This window comes from Aptenodytes patagonicus, chromosome 6 (genome assembly GCF_965638725.1).
Source record: "Aptenodytes patagonicus chromosome 6, bAptPat1.pri.cur, whole genome shotgun sequence".
Lineage (NCBI taxonomy): Eukaryota > Metazoa > Chordata > Aves > Sphenisciformes > Spheniscidae > Aptenodytes > Aptenodytes patagonicus.
The window spans coordinates 3,079,690-3,096,731 of NC_134954.1; the positions used below are offsets into that span (position 1 = coordinate 3,079,690).

Sequence of the window (17,042 nt, forward strand, 5' to 3'; positions counted from 1 at the left end):
CAGGCCTTTATTATATAGTCATTTGACACAATTTTCCAACAGGGCCCTAATTAGCTGAAGACATGATGTTTGATGATTTGGGGAACTTCAGTTCACTGGGAACAAGGACTCCCTCTCCTTCTCCCCTTCAGTGTTGCTCAGAGGGTATAATGGCTATTTTTTTTGCCTTTCTAATTACTTTCCACTCTTCTTTCCTCCTCCTTTTTCTCTCAGTGGGGCCAAATGATCACTCCCCAGCTGACACAAAGAGAGTAAGTTATTTTATAATGTCTTCCCTCTTCCTGCTGGATTGATTATTTTCAGCTGTTACCATCCTGAAGGATGTTGCCACTAACTGGCATGACCTTAAATTGATTTAAACAGACCTGTACGTCCAAAATAAAATAGGCTTGGTCACATTGCCTTCCTGCCACCGAAAAGCAAACATTTTGGGGGCTAAATTTGCATGTTTTCTTGAGCAAAGTGAAAAGCTCTACTGACAACATAATTCAAACATTCTGTCATTTATGACTGCCTAAGGAAAAGTGCAAATCTATGAGCTGATGTAGGACACCTAACTGATCTATGTCAATAGCTTGCAAAGGGAAGTAACAGGGTTCTATTCTCCTGCAAATGAGATATTCCAAACACATGTGCAAACATCTACATTTACAGTAAACAAAATGGGTACATAAATCTCAAGCATCAGTGGCTTCCAAGTGTTTATAGGGTGCGTGTCTCCTTATGCCACACTGAAGTATTTTCATTGCTAGAATCTAGAATATAGCATACCCAAATAGATGTCTCGGGTCAGATTCATGGCATCACTAACAGCCATGCGGCCATGGAAGAACATTTTGCCAGAACAGACACGCCACAGTCCAAGCAACCAACGGGAAACTCCCAACACACAGCTCAGTTACATTTGCACTCTTTGCTCAAGGAAAAGAAAAAGAAGTCAGTGGGCATGTCATCACCTGTGTTAGTTGTGAACTCAAATGGTCCACTGAAGTCTCCATATCCTGCTGCTGTCCTGGCCCGCACGTGAAATACATACGAAGTCAGGGGGTTCAAGCCTTTGATGTCAGTATTCCTGGAGGCCGTCTTCACAATGCGATAGCTGCGCTCGTTTTGGTCCTGACAACAAAAGAACACAGCGGTGATCAAGTCAAAATGCCTCGCTGCGCCGTGAACCGTGGAACCCCACTTCCTTGCCAAAACCGTCATAATGAAAGAAGATGAGTAACAACGACGGAATTCTCAAAATACGTCCCGAGGGCTCCTGCTGTCGGCCTTGCTCAATACCCCTAGCACTGCGTGCTGCATGGAGCTCTGAGCAAGCCAAAAAAGGATGATGAGGCGGTAGGTATGATGCTCATATATCACTGATTATTTAAGAAATCACGCAATGATATCCTTTGGAAGATAGCCAAGCCTTCAAATAGGATCCTCTTGATGAACAAGCAACATTTTACTCACACATGCTGGCACTTTCTTTTTCTTCCTACCAGCCAGGAGCCATATAAAAAAAAAATGATTAAAATATTGTAAGAAAGAAAAGACTTAGAAAATGGCTTCCAGAAAGTCCAATCTTAAAAACTGTTCTATTTTTGTCTGGAAAATCCATCAGAAAATGTAATAATCTAGCTTCCCTGCAAATCAGATGCCTTTTTCTGTATGTGTTAGGGAAGCAAATAAGTGATTATCTTTATAAAAAAAATTTAGAAGTATGCATGCGCGTGTGAGAGAGAGCGCACACAAGCAAGAGCAGGTAATTGTTCATTTTTGCAGAGAACCTTCAAAGAAAATAGCTCTTTTCATAGTTCCATACTTGAGAAGTTATTTGTAGGAATAGCATCTCCCTCTAACTTGGAAAGTATGAAGAATGTAATTTTCTTTCCTTATTCTCTATTAAAAGCCATCCAGCCCACACTATCACTCTAAGCAGAAGCTATCGGCAAACAGATCTTCTTATTATTACTGTGTTATATACTTCATTATTATACTTCTGTCTATGAAGTAAAGCTAATGTCTCACTTCTGCCCAACATTATTGATTCTCGTTATAAATACGCTTGCTACAAAAGCTCCGTTCCTAGGTAGGAAAAAATAACAAAATAAACTCGTACCATACAGCTGGAACAGCCTATGAGTCTTATTCTTTCAAGCAACCATTCAAGTGCATGAAATCCTTAATTGGATTTTATTAAACTGAATCTATTTGGTTTCAAATGATAAAATTCTATCTGGAAGTAAACCGTAATGGAATGAAGTAAAAAGCTCTCCCCAAACCCAAACAACAGGGTCCTTGCTTGTCCATTTTTTAACAGTACCTTTTCATAATATTTGACTTCGTACTCCAGGATGACTCCATTTGGCCTGTCAGGTTCCAGCCAAGCCAAGGCAACGCTGTGCCTTGTTATCTCTTTAGCCTGGATCAAAGCAATTGGGGATGGAGCTGCCACAAGAAAAAAAAAAATTATAAGCAATAATTTAGTTTTAATGAGGAACATATTTTTAATCATAGCTTTCACAACATGAGCACTTTCAGAAATAGTGTTTTTCTTGCGGGGGGGGGAGGTTAGAAGCATTAAGTATTTGTCCTGTTTTCTCTAACAAAATTGCATTTAACCCTCTCTAATAAAGCTTGCTCTGGGATTCTGGGCAATACTAGACAGGCGGGTTCTGAAGTAACAATACAGTTGTCTAAACATTGCAACGTTCATGACGCCCAGGTACAAACCTCCATAAGAGGCTAAGGTACTGAAGGATTCTGCCTTATTTTTGTCCTTTGTTAGGCACGGTGCATAGACTTGTACTTTTGTTTTGGTCCACAGCGATTCTCTTCTTCCATCTCCTAAAATTAGCTGATGTTACTTCGTTAGCTATTTGCTTTACAGGAACTATGAAATTCCTGAAGGACCAATCTGGTTTTCTCTAAAGCTGAGAAAATGTTGCCACTGAATTAAGTAAGACCAGAATAAAGCTGAATACATATGAATTTGGACCCTCCCATGAAAACCAGGAAACTTGTATTTCAAGAGTCTGAGCCAATTTGTGCTTGCTAACTTGCCCTGCTCACGCCCGAGTCTGCGAGCAGTCCCTGGAGAACGGGGAAGCTCAGTGCCCAAGGGCCAGATTCTGGCTTTGATAGCTCCTTCCCAGCCAGAAGATGCCAGAGATCGGTCCATCGTGTACCAAACCGGCATCATCTGACCCTGTCCCATGGGGCGCTGTATTGATGCGATGAATAGAAAAAGCAGGATTACACTGCCAAGGGCAAGGGCTGCGCGATTTTGGGAAAAACTCTTACCTAGCAACAAGCTAAACTCAAAGACCCTTTAAACTGTATCTGTGTGCAGTAATAAGGGCTGCAATGAAGAAGATAAAGGAAAACATCTCATTGTGCACCCTACACTTTCAATAGAGCCCCTGCTAATGCTGAAGTTCAGGTTTTTGACTGGCTGGAAGACAATGCATTCTCCCTTTGACTGCGATAGCAGCAGATTCATGGCTGCGCTGGGGGAACGGGGTTTCTGAAGATTTATGAACCCGGATGCCCCTTTCTTGCTGTTGTGTTGCTGTGTGGTCACGTCTCTAGCCAGCTGTTATCAAGCTCTTTTGATGCCGACAATAGCTGGTATAAATGGCGGAGTCTCCAGGGATAAAAAGGGACATTCATGAAATTTTTAATCTTATCTAACAAAGCTGTCCTGTATAACCAGAGATTAGAGGTCTTCCTAAATTGAATATATTTCTTCTTTTGTCCCCTGAAGCCATAGCCATGTTGCTCTTCCCCCCCCCCTTTCCCTTTCTGTTTCTTTTTCTACCCTTAACTTTGGGATGATGATCCACGAAAATGTTCAAGAGTAGAAAGTATCCTTGAAACACATACCCTTGAAAACTACCAAGAAAGACAAACAAATGAAACACAATAAATGAAAGGAAAATTGAATGTTGAAAGCCTCAAACCTACTTGACCATATCAGACAGTTCTGATGGAAGTGAAAATAACCAGTAGACGCCGCACAGTCACAAAAGGGTGTCTCCTCTTGATGTGAAACCGTCAGGGAGCTGCTTCCCGATTTACTATTTGACAGTTTGGCATCTCTGTTAGAAATGCCTCCAAAACCTTTCTTTCTTTTTCCTTGTCTGTCTCTCACATGCAAAGTCAAATACTGGATGACAGAGGAGACTATAAACACAGCCAACAGGGAGGAGGATCCAGGTGTGCTCCATCAAGTTGTATCTGTGGCATGACTGAGAACCTGCTTAATAACCTCACAGTTCCTCAACAGAGCATCAGGCTTTTTTTCCTTCCCCTTTGCAGCAAGAATACTGCTCAGCTAATAGATTAGAAATCAGATTTGTTACCCTAAAACACACACGCGCGCGACATTACTGATAAACCAATCGGAGAGAAATCTGCTTAGTTAATCGGTGCCTCATGCAGGACAGACAGGCAATTCTTTTTACTGAGAATCTGTCACTTATGCTGGTCTGACCTCAAGAATTGGTAGAGAGAAAGTTCACTTTCTTGCCTTTACCCTCTTTTTAACTTCCCTGGTTTCCCATTTCATTTCTGCAGGTATTTATATTGGAATTTAGCGAGTCCTTCAATATTGGGCTGGTAAGTGCTGTATGAAAACGCATTTCTTCTCTGTTGTAAAAGAGCTATTTGCAGCAGCAGAATATATATTAACGACCCCTTCTTGTGAAAGATGCTTAGCTTTATATAGTTTAACAAGTGCTTTCTCATATCTCTCAAAAATGGACAGCTGATCTTAGGCACTACACCATACTGGAATAAGCAACCTGCTCCTGGCCTCCAGGACACAAAGAGGACTTGTACATCAATACCTGTGTTACTCCTTAGGATTACAATTGTAAGAATGGCCCTATTTTTTCCTTCCTCTCCTTTATATGCAAATTCATCCTACTTAACTTCTAATCTCTTCTTTTGTCCCGTGTTCTGCAGATGAGCAATTTGTTTCTGAGGTTTTTTTGTTTTGACTGTACATCCTGCCTCTCCATATGCTATACAGAAATCCAAGGCGTGCTCAGTTCCAACTACAGGATGAAGTACCAGAATTGCAAGAGGCTGTCCAGGAGCTCTTTGACATCTCCGCAGCACAGACCTGTAACGGTCTATGCAATAGGATGGTGATCTGCAACTCTGTGGACCTTGAGGAACTGGGCTCAGTAACCACAGGGCAGTTATCCCACGGCATGGATAAAATCCTCCATTACCAATTCCCTCTTATTTCTGCAAATAGCCCTACAAATCAGGTTTGTTTGTTTCCTTGTTTTCCAGGATCCACCAGCTGACCTGAGTAGTTGAAAGACTGGGCTTCTGGAAGAACAACAAGTCTGGGTCTCCTTGGACATATATTACCAAAAGGACGTAAGAGTCTGGGACAAATCACCACTGCCAGCTCATCATGGCAATCCAGGCAGCAGTCACAGCCTTCTGGGTGAGCTTGTGCAAAATATTTACGTTCTTTGTTCCTCTCCCTCTTGCCTTTAAATTGCCTCTTAAGGATGATGTGAAGATAAACATGTAACAGGTTGTAAAATGATGCTTTGATCACGAGGAGAATAAAAGACAGAATCTTCTATGTGCATGGGCTAACTGTTCATTATATACACACATTCCTACACAAAACATACTGAGGACAGCTTGACCAAAAAGAATAATGTACACAATTAAGATGTTTGCAATAAGATCACATAATACTTTTGGAAGAGTGGGCGATCACTTTTTCTTTCACTTTTTGCACTTTCCTCCTCCCTACTCCCTGGTATTTGGAAAGGAACACTAAGCAAAAACCTGTTTCTCAGTCATCATTCCTTACAACAGCAAGTTTTTCTGCCACACGTGCACAGACTGCACACACCGAGCACCAATTCCACCACAACAGACCACTTCACAGGGAAGAATGACGAGGTATTTTTGGGTCTCTAAAAAGGGGTCCCCTTGAACAAAAGCACCAAGTGGAACTTCCCCTAGTTCAAAGCTCAGCAGTTCCTCTCCCTTAAAAACCCCACTCCCTACTGATGTGAATGTTGCAATTTTCTTTTATCTACTTCCTCAATAACCTGCCATTAAACACCTACTAGTAGTTTTATTACTGCGGTTCTGAGCTTGCGGCCTACAGAGAGAGAAAGGGCACAGATGTACTACAAGAACTTCACCCAAATGCCATAAAGCCATATCCCAAGGCTAGTAAGTGCTGAACTGTAACAGTTTTGAGGCACTTTAAAGGATGGCAGAAGCAAAGTGTCAGTTTTTCATTACTGGTTCAAATTAGGAGGGGGGGGGGGGGGGGGGGAGGAAAAAACCAGGAAATAAATAGATGCAATAAAGTCTCTGGCATGTAGGAATCCATGAGTGAAAACAGCCCTTTACAAAACTACTACACACGAGTACTCAGATATCAAAGATACACAATGCCCAGTGTTTTAGTGAAGATGCCTTCTTAACCACAGCAGGGTTTACTTTCCACTCCCCATGATTTGAATTTAAATGGGTCATGTTTACTTAAGGGGTCTTTCACTGATTGAAAAATATACCCACAGTTTGTACATTATCTCAGCTAAATTCAAATAACATATTTAAATTTAATTACTTGAAGCTTAGGAGTTTTCATGCTTTTCTTTTTTCCCTCAATTGCACACAACACCACTTATTTGTTCTTATCAATGGCTATGCGCTTTGTCAAGCATCAAAATTAAATGCTTGAAAGCACTAATGATGTTACTGTGATTAAGGGTTTTTACCTTCCAGGGTAGATACTAAAAGCCTGCTCCATTATTAATTACTTAAAAAAAAAAAAATTATTTCTGAGAATCTAACACTGAAGAAAAGTCCTCTTGGAAATCAAAACAAGACAATAAAAGGTCTTCTCTTAATTGGGACAAAACACATTTAAGGGAACCTGGCACATTTCAGGTTTTCTCTTAATATTTGCCTTGTAATATTGTGGGTTTTTACATGGGATTTTGTAAATTATATTATCAAATAATCTCACAGCAGGAAAGGGATATACAACACAGAGAATCAAATATGTTTTTAATCATTTCTAAAGGCAACATTCTCCAGGCCAGATTCTGGTAATTTTATTCATGTAAGCGAGCGACTTACTCTACTAGCTGTCACACTGACTTCAAACCAAGCGAAGGGAGAAAGTATCCAGCCCTATTTAGTTACATGTACCAGAATAAATTAAAAAGAAAGCAGTTCTGCTCTTTCCCGAAACGCTGATGTTCAGTTCTGCTTCCCGTTGGTCCCCTGGGCCTTCTACCCACACCCCTCTCTTGTCCAGCCAGAAATGCTCCTGCTTCTGAGTAACACCCCCCCTGTGCTCCGAGGAGTACTGGCACATGGCTTTGCAAACAAAGGAGAATGCGTTTTAGCATGACCAAATTTCCACACACATGCACAGCATACGTATAAAGCCAGGTATGGACGTAAGGATAAGCACACGAGAGGCTTTTGCACACGTGAACCTACGTGCACACGCAGATTAGATGTCTGCGCACGCCTGAAGAACTGAGCTGGAGTTTGGCATTCCCGTTCTTCACTGCCAGTATGACAGCTACGCCTTTCTCCTAGGGACCAGCAAGAGTCTGCGGGCTGGATGTGCACTTTAAACACTAACCACATGCATATTTTATGTTTTTTTCATTATTCCCTCTGTGTAAGTGGAGCAAACATTTGTACCAGTGATGATTGGGCCAGGTTAGGACTTGGACAAGGATCTAGAGGCCTGATTGCTCAACTGAGCCACTGGAAGCCTCCCAAGACATTCCCGAGTCCTCTGTCTTCCCACCGTCTGCCTCTCCCTCCCCTAGGAATGATGACTGGTGAGGAATACTTCCCAGCCTGGAAACTGAGACATGCCAAGATTCAGGCCAGCTTTTTCAAGCTTTAGCATTAAAGCAAAGACTTTAAATCTACGCCACTAGAGCAAAGCGCCCAAGGTTATCCACCCACACTTGAAAATCCTGGCCGACGTCATGTGAAGCAGTGTGACAGCTGAGCTCAGCCTCTTTCTCCCAATCCCTTCAACCAGCCGTAATACTTCTGGACTGAACTTTCCCTCTTTGTTACTAGAAATTACGCTGCTCAGGAAAAGCACCAGCTCGGCCACAGGATACTCTCGTAGGACACCTTCATCCCAAAACGACAGGCACCAGCGATCTTCCCTTTCCTTCCAGGCTCCACAACCCAGTCACTGCCAAAGAGCTCCGAGAAAAACAAGTGACAAGCTCTCAAACCTAGAGACCAGCTCACATCAGTTATGTTTGTAATGATGTGTTCATAAAGAAAGGGGCTAGAAAATGGGATTTTAAAGACTGTTAACACAGCATTATTATGTTTTAAACATTTCCTCCGTTTTGAAGTTTTCATTTCTTGCCTCTCCCAAAAGAACCTGCGCTGCAAATCTTGCCAAACCACAAAAGCTGGCTCTGACTTGCATCAAATCAAAAGCTTGAAGGAAAACCCAGGCTGTTAGCAGCAACAAATAGTAGTAGTTGAGGATTATTAGAGTGCTGTATTTTTACCACCCTTACTCCAGCTTCAGTTCTTGGCGACGTGCAGTAGCTGCTGAGGATCCACAAAAAGCCTGTGTATTTTCTGGGTTGCACGTCCAGTTCTGTGTCAGTTTTAGCACAGACCACTTCAGCATACCAGAACTGCTCTAATTTAGATCAAACCAATCACAGGAGCTGAGGTCTGACCAGTTCCCTGTGGTTTGCATTAGGAACTGCAATGAGATAGGGGTGACGAAGAAGATTTTGCACAGCCAGGAGACGGCTCGTTCTGGCTATTAATTTCTGAGGATCAGCTCTTGACAGCAATACATTATTTTCAGGTACTGGCCCTCCAATTCTGAAGGCCAAATAATGATGTCAGCTAATGCAATGCGGGTCTGGAGTAACTCCAAAGATCTGAATCTGCAACCTGCAATCCCAAAGATTGCCTTAAACCAAAAGACTATAGAATCTACATAGCATTTAGCAAGAGATCTGTATTACAACTCAAGCATGGGGTCTGTTTAGTCTGAGAACTGCTTGTTTTCTTTCTGCTAGCTTGCTAAGAAATCCTGTTGGCATGTTCTGACAAGGATAACTTAATAGTTGCCAACAGAAACATGGCAGAATACTGTGTATTTCCTGTATGTATGAATGCCAGTTTAAAACAAACAGGAAAACAAGTCTTTCAGTTGGAAGGCAATTTATAAAAATCTGTCTGAACATTACAAACTCCTAAAAAACCCAGCACTGAAACATTTCTAAATGCTTAAACTAGAATGATTAACACAAGAAGGGTGACCGTACTTAGCGCTGTGAATTGCTCTAAGAAACTCTAGAGCTATAAGCAATTTGTTAAGATGGGGAATTAGTCAGCAGCTGCCTGACCTGAGCAGGTTTGGAGCCGCTGGTCACAAAGCAGGTCACGTTGCAGTTACTCTTCCCTCTAGTTGAGGTTAGAATCTGACCCAATATAAACAACAATAAATTCTGTAGCCTAAAGAAGCCAACAGTGATGCTCCGCTGCATTACATTGGATTGAGAGAAGCAGAGAAAATAGGCCACGCAGTCCGGTCAAAGAGAGATGGGCCTAACTCTCAACAGTTGTCCTTTATGGCCCCGACCAGTCACGCTTAGAGGTAGGATCCCACGGCCCGAATTTAGGTTGAACACTTCTGGGAAGCACGAGCTGTAATCATCCTCTTACTTCCCAGACGCCGGTCCAGCAAGCACAGACCGCCAGAAACCGCCAATGCTGGGACACAACGTATAGCACCCCAGGGTGCAGTGGCTCTGGGGGAGCCAGAATGAGAAATCGGAGACCATAACCTCTAGTTATGACAACGGATAATAATGTTGGAAATGGGGCATTCCCCAACCGCTCAAAATAAGTAGTCTGGAGCAATCTGACCTACTCACCACCAGCCCCTCAGGGCAACTCCACCTCACCCACGCACCCTGCTGTTTCTCCCGGGAAGCCGAGGTAGCCACCAGAGCTAATTCCTCCCCAGAAATAGCCTGTCCTTCACCCTTGTACTGCTGCACAGGAGGAGGATCTGCTCAGCTGCCTTGTCAAAACAAACTCCTCCGCTCCCCCTCCAGCCCCTTCCACAAGGAAATCAAAGCAACCCTCAAAGGCACATCAGATGCCCCCAAATGAGACCCCTGTCCCGTTCTCTAAGCCCTTCCTCAAGTCAAGCAACCATCCAGCTACTCCTCCTCCCATTTTCCCATCTTCCTGCCCACAGTCAGAGGAGTTAAGACATGTCTGCATACACTTCATGAGTCAACAGACGAGGGGGGTAGAGCTGTTCTTAAATTGTACAGGACCAACGAAATAACTTACCATCTATCTCTGCCCTGCAAACCACTTCTTGTGTGCAGCTTTCGAACCACTTACAAGAGCGAATCGACAATCCATAAAACAATACCGAAAATATCGACCCTGCTCTATTAACATCCCAAAGGGGCAACCCTTTGTCTCACATTGCAAAGGACAGCTCTCACCCGATGCCTCATGCCTGTATCTATTCACAGAAAGCCTCATTTCTCCTTCTTGGTCCTTTCCTATACTTACCACCAAGCCACCTGAGCCTGTAGAGGACTGTCGTGGTTTAAGGCAAGCAAGTCCCATGGCAAGCACAGGAGCCTGCCAATTAATAGCTAAACAGCTATAACAGGTATAAATTTGATTTAGCACATTCCAATCAAACCTGTCATTATCTCGAACCCTTTGAGCCCCACGTTGGGCGCCAAAAAGGACTGTCGTGGTTTAACCTCAGTCGGCAACTGAGCACCACGCAGCCGCTTGCTCACTCCCCCCCCGTGGGATGGGGGAGAGAATCGGAAGGGTAAAAGTGAGAAAACTCGTGGGTTGAGATAAAGACAGTTTAATAGGTAAAGCAAAAGCTGCTCACGCAAGCAGAGCAAAACAAGGAATCCATTCACTGCTTCCCATCGGCAGGCAGGTGTTCAGCCATCCCCAGGAAAGCAGGGCTCCATCATGCCTGACGGTCACTTGGGAAGACAAACGCCATCACTCCAAACGTCCCCCCCTTCCTTCTTCTTCCCCCAGCTTTATGTACTGAGCATGATGTCCCATGGTATGGAATGTCCCTTTGGCCAGCTGGGGTCAGCTGTCCCGCCTGTGCCCCCTCCCAGTCAGTAGAGCATGGGGAGCTGAAAAGTCCTTGACTAGTGTAAGCACTGCTCAGCAACAACTAAAGGTGTGTTATCAACATTGTTCTCATCCTAAATCCAAAACACAGCACTGTACCAGCTACTAGGAAGGAAATTAACTCTATCCCTGCTGAAACCAGGACATTACCCCAACAGTTACGGCGTAAAGCTTAACCCACTACGGGGCAAATGTGTGATTTGGAACCCAAAGCAACACATCTCCTAATGCTGTTCTCCTTGGTTCTCGCACAGTTACTTTTTATTTATTTGAAACACGGATGTCTGGATGATATATATATATGTGTGTGTGTGTGCGCGCACGCACTAAATAACTTCCTTTGTCACTTACTTTCAGCATTAAGAATATTAGATTTTATAAAAAAAGAGCTGCTGAAAAGCCTTTTTGAAATCCAGACAAATAAAAGTCTCTGCCCTCTATGCCACTTAGATGCTTTGGAAATACTGAAGTATCTTCTAAACAAAATAAATAAATAAATGTTATGACTCATTTTGCTAAAGCAGCATTCGCTATTTTAATAAATAGATTTGGCCACATTGTCTCATCCTGGCTTCTGAAGTGCTACGGTAATAGCAGAGAGTTAGACTGCGCTATTTGGGTTTCTCAGATCAATCACCCAAAGTCAGAAACGGCAAGAATCTTGGAGGAAGAAAAGATAATAAAATTATAAACATTTTACTTCAACTGTGATACGCAGCTCCAACAGCAACTGCAGGCTGGGTCTCAGACATGCCCTCCTCAGCCTGCGGCACCCAAAAGAATGAAAACCCAGGACTCACCTGACAATAAAAATCACAATTCCCATCTTAACACTTGAGAGTAATAAATTGTTTCGAAGTCACCAAAGTTAAGGAATTTCACCTTTATTTACTTTAAGCTCCATCACACAGAAGAGGCTGGTGCAGAAGGTTTGCATTTACGTATTTGCATTTCAGCTGAACGACCTATACATTTTAATTATAGTCGATATTCAGAGCGTTCAGCTGGAACTCCGGTAAAGTACCTTCTTGTACAAAGGTTAGATGGATTCGACATGATACAATCTTGGCCTCTGGGCTGTTGAGAAACGTTCGAGATTGAATCAAGGTTTAGGTTTTCTGGGCTCATGTTAGTAGCACTTTGTGAAGGACACTGGTCTGACAGCACTGGGAGATCCTCAGCTCTTCCAGGATGCTGCGAGACACCCTGCCACACTCCCCGTCAAAGTTCCTCTTTTTCAGGGGAAAAAGATACTCTGTGCTTTTGGAAAAGTACCACAGAGAATCGGACTGCAGCACACCTAACTCTCACACTCGGAGCTCTTCTACCAGGTCCTCTCACTGGAACTGAATTAAGCCCCCTTTCCTTCATCTGCAACGAGCAGATTTCTTCAGGGAATTAAAAATCATCGATAGACCCCATGGGAGAGAAAACTGTATTCTGCACACAGTATTGCTGCAAAAAGCGACCTGAAGTTTGCTGTTGCATAAAAAAGAAAAAAAAAGTGACAAGGGACAAACTGGGGAAGAGTCTTAAGCTTCCTGAAACACACAAACCTTAAAATTAAAATCTTAGTTCATGATGTCAGTAACCGATTACATCACAGGTGGCACATAATTAAACTTAAAGGGGTTTCATTATTTTGGTTTTATGCCGGATACTGAAAACTAGTGCATTATTCATTTAAAAATTGTGTCAATTAGAAAAACCCCAAATGGAATAAGCAATTAAATATTAAAGGTGGCTGCCTCAGTGGAAGACAGTCAGAAAGATAATTGGTAAAGTTTCCCGTGCAATGCAAGTGCCATTACAAAGTCTGAACAATTTTAATCCTACAAAAATAAATAAAAAAAAAAATCAACCTCATGAGGTTTTGAAGATTTGGAGTTGCACAAAGAAATCAGCCAAGTTTATTTCCTGGAGGAGTACTGAGCTACGGTCTGGGCAAATAAAAGCCCGTGAAAACAATAATCCCAAATTAGCTCAGCAATTGCATAGACAGGTCTGTATTCCCAGCCTGCACCTTCGTTTTCAGTCCCAGATTTGCAGCAGGACAGGAGGACACCGAGAGCCCGCCCCGACTCCTGATGAGAAGGTCTCTGCGGGAGGTCTCTCCTCCCCTCCGAGGCCAGGGCCCCAAAGGGTACTTACAGGGTGGAACCGAGAAGTGCACAGGATGGGGACTGCAAGGAACAAATATAATCTTCATTCAAAACCTGCAACTCAAAAATCACTTCTTCTTCCAACAGCATGCAAAGCACTTTTCAATGTTACGTCTCTCCTCCCTGTAAGGTTCACGGTTTTGTTTTTAGTTCAGTTTTGTCATCAACAGGTCCAAAAATTTGATTATCTTCTCATTTGATCCAGATGAAGCTGGTAACTTCCATTTAAGGATCAGTCAGACTGAAAATAAGCCAGGAAACTCCTGTGCTACAGAGCCCCTCCAACCTGTGATGTTCGCAGCTCGTCGGTGTAACGAATATAAATAAAAATATTCTCTGGTTAAAGAAAAATGCCACATGTGCAAGCGGTGCTAAAGAAGTCTCCCTTTGAGCCCAGTCCACTCTCTTCAAATCAGTTCTTCCCAGTACTTGCATAATTGCAGTTTTAACCTTCAGCACAGGCAGCAGTGAAAGCGAACGGCTGAAACGCTCTTGGAAAGGCACCGCTGGGTCTGCACATCACGTCCGAAGTACGACGGAGAGCCCACAAATCTCTGCAGCTCCTACAGGACTCCCCTTGGCCACCCCGTCCCGGAGTGCCCGGGGAGCTTGAAAAACACGGGATTTAACACTCAGCCACTTATATATTCCAGTCACCTTCTGTCTTATTTATATGCATGCACAATATCCTGATAAACTAGAAGGGAGGCTGCAGCCATTGCATCTGCATTCCCTTTTATGCTAAGAAAGATAAATTGAGGCTGATTCAGAGGACAGATTTAAGGAACGCAGTATGTTATCGAGACAAGCGCAATCTTCCCAGGGAGCCATTGTAGTGGGTTGTCTTGAGATCATGCTTTTATTTGTTTGCTAAAATAAATGGACACCACACAAAACTCAATTCATATATGAGACATCTCTTCCAGCCCACTGTACCTTCCTATTTTGCTTAGCCAAAACTGTCGTATTCTATTATTTATTGATAGGACCATCTAATGGCAGACAGAAAATTAAAAATAATAAAAAGCTAATTAAAAACTTCAGTGCTTTCCTTTTAGTCTTCAGTAATCTATGGAACTGAAAGACACTGACATCCAAAGCACATTACAGTTTAAGGGGTTTTCTGTCTGTAATAATCCATGGATACTTTCAATGGATTTTAATACAGACAAAACTAAAGAGATTTTATGGAACAGTAGAAGTATTTAATAAAAAATCAGAATCAGTCAATCATCTTTTTAAGACTAGGTGATAGAATTGATAGCAGGGATAAAAATCCTAATAAATTCTGCTGAAACAGTTCAGAAGGCTGAGACAAAAGTTACCATTTCCTTTTAAATTAACAGTAGGACTTCTCCATAAGGGATGATTTGAAGTACAAATGACCAGAGGAATAAAATACAAACGCTTGAGCTTCCTACATCTCTGTAGACTGCATTTAAAAAAATAAATCCAAAACCACGATCAGCTTTTGTTAGTATCAGTTTACAAATCACAGCTTTCAGAGACCCCGAATCCATTCTCGGAGCGCGCTACTAAGAGTTCTGGGACTCTGGTTCTTGAATTTAGTAATGAAGGCAGATTACCTTAATCTAAGGAGATGCCATGAAATCCTTCAAGTAGATGCAGATAGAGGCTACGCATTTGCCTGCTTTGTTTGGGAGGGGAAGCCCACTGGAGCCCTGCCACAATAATAAAGCGCTCCCTGCACACCAGTTCACACGTGGGGCGAAATCTGAAGTGACATTTCTCAATGAAAGGAGCAGTATTCACCCGTGTGCTCAGCATTTTGATGCCCGCCAAAATCTGGCAAACGTGATTATAGAGATCCAGCAGGCATGCCACAGCTCTATTTAGCCCTCATGGCTCAACGCAGTGCTATGCAAAAAATAAATAAAACCCAACAGGCTGCCTTGGGATGGCATTCTGGGAGTATGATTTCATGCCTATGGCTGGACTCGACACACGTTTTGCAACTCCTCATACAAGGACAGAATATCTGAACCGAAGGGGGCTGCTCTACCCACCCCTGTGGGGTCAGTTCAGCATCCTGCCCCCAAACTATGAGCCAGTGCAGGAACCCTGGGCTTCAGGGACTAGCGATGTTTATTTGTGCTACTCTGCATGGCATTTTAATTAGTAACTGTGCGGATTTAAAACCTTTGAATGGACACACAGGGGCAGTTGTGCAGCCTAGCTTTTGTGTTTCCACTCTCTCAAAAAAATCCTGTTTGAGGACATCAGCAGGGGGTTAATGGAAGCTTTGATAAAGTTCTCCGAAGCCTTTTATTGTTGCTCAACTACAGACCGGACTCTGCTGTCTCTCTGGCTGCTTTCCAATTAATTTAGTCAGCTGCAAAAAACAACTAGAAAATTTAGAAGCCCATCTAAACATTTGGTAGCCACAAACATTCTTGGGCAACATCTCCTTCCACATGAAAATATTTCCTTGCCAATTGTTTAAGGGAAGTGCTCCGACTGGACGGCAAGCTTCACGAATGTGAAACGTCAGTGCACTGCCAGCGAAAGGAAATGCGCAGTTAAATAGTCCAGAGCAGATAAAAGCTGCAGGACCGTATCTTCATCTCTGTCAGTCTGGTAACTATTCATCTGTACCAACATCACTGAGACCAGAATTTGATCCGATTTGATGCCTCCTAAAAGTCAATTTATATAATTGTCCTGGTTTCAGCATATTTATTTATAATTTCAATATGGTCAACCCTACCCAGTCCTGAAATTAAACACCTTTTTCCCCAGGAGGATATGTAACTAACCTCCATTTTCCATAGCAAACCATGAGATCTTTTTAAAAATGGAACCAAACTTTTATTTAAATGCTGCAATTACTTCCTGGCTCTATCTGACATGCAACTTGTCTAAGCTGTTCGCTGAACCCTGAAGCTGGTTATTTACTAAGGATCTTTAGAAAGCACTTTTTTTTTTTTCCTTCCCTTCCGACCAAGACTTGTATCCCCCACCTTGAATACAAATTCATGGAAATGGGTGGTGCAGACAGCTTTGCCAGCAAGCAGGCAGTTGTTATTTTAATTATTATTTCTTTGTGGAAAGCTGTAGTTACCTTAAAATAATAATTTAATCCCTCCCAACAATAGTTTTCCCGGTTTTGTTTTTAAGACGGGAGCACGTATGCTTATAACTACGCATTTATTACAGACCATCAGTTAAAGCCTGTGCAAGAACAGAGCTGATAATAAGAAACTCCCACTTGCATCTGCCAGCTTGGAGAAGCTCCCTACTCAGAGACATCATCTTACACACGTAATTAAACGTGCAGTAGAAGAAATCTGAAGTGGTCAACACATGACATCTCCGAGGCTCTGAGAAATCTCACGCTCAACACTGAAATTTGCCCATTCAAAAGTGTTCCTAACTGTTTGCTTCCATGCAATTCCCAAATTTCTTGCGCTGGGACCACTTATCATCTTTCTGGATCTCCCACCGTGTTTATATTTGAAAGGTCTGTGGTTTCCCAAAATACATTATTTGGTTTGCTTCAGAAGTCCTCGCGGCAACTCCCTTCGATGTAAATCTTCAGACAGCAAAAGCCAAAACACAACTCCCTCGGAGAAACAAAGCGAGGGGAGGAGGAGGCAGGTCGTTGTCCTGCGCAACCCGGCAGGTCACCTCACCCATTACGGCAGGTGAAACCCTACAACAACTGAC

At 42.8% G+C, this 17,042-nt stretch overlaps 1 protein-coding gene across 3 annotated transcripts in view; it reads right to left on the reverse strand.

Moving 5' to 3' along the window:
- Window positions 1-17,042, reverse strand: part of EPHA4 (EPH receptor A4) — a 110,642-nt gene that overhangs the window by 26,805 nt on the left and 66,795 nt on the right. For all 3 annotated transcript variants that reach the window (XM_076340856.1, XM_076340855.1, XM_076340854.1), the window contains exons 6-7: window positions 2,312-2,436; window positions 957-1,116 (exon numbers count right to left, since the gene is read on the reverse strand). In XM_076340856.1, coding sequence (XP_076196971.1) covers window positions 957-1,116; window positions 2,312-2,436 — 285 coding nt within the window. The remainder of the gene's footprint in view (window positions 1-956; window positions 1,117-2,311; window positions 2,437-17,042) is intronic.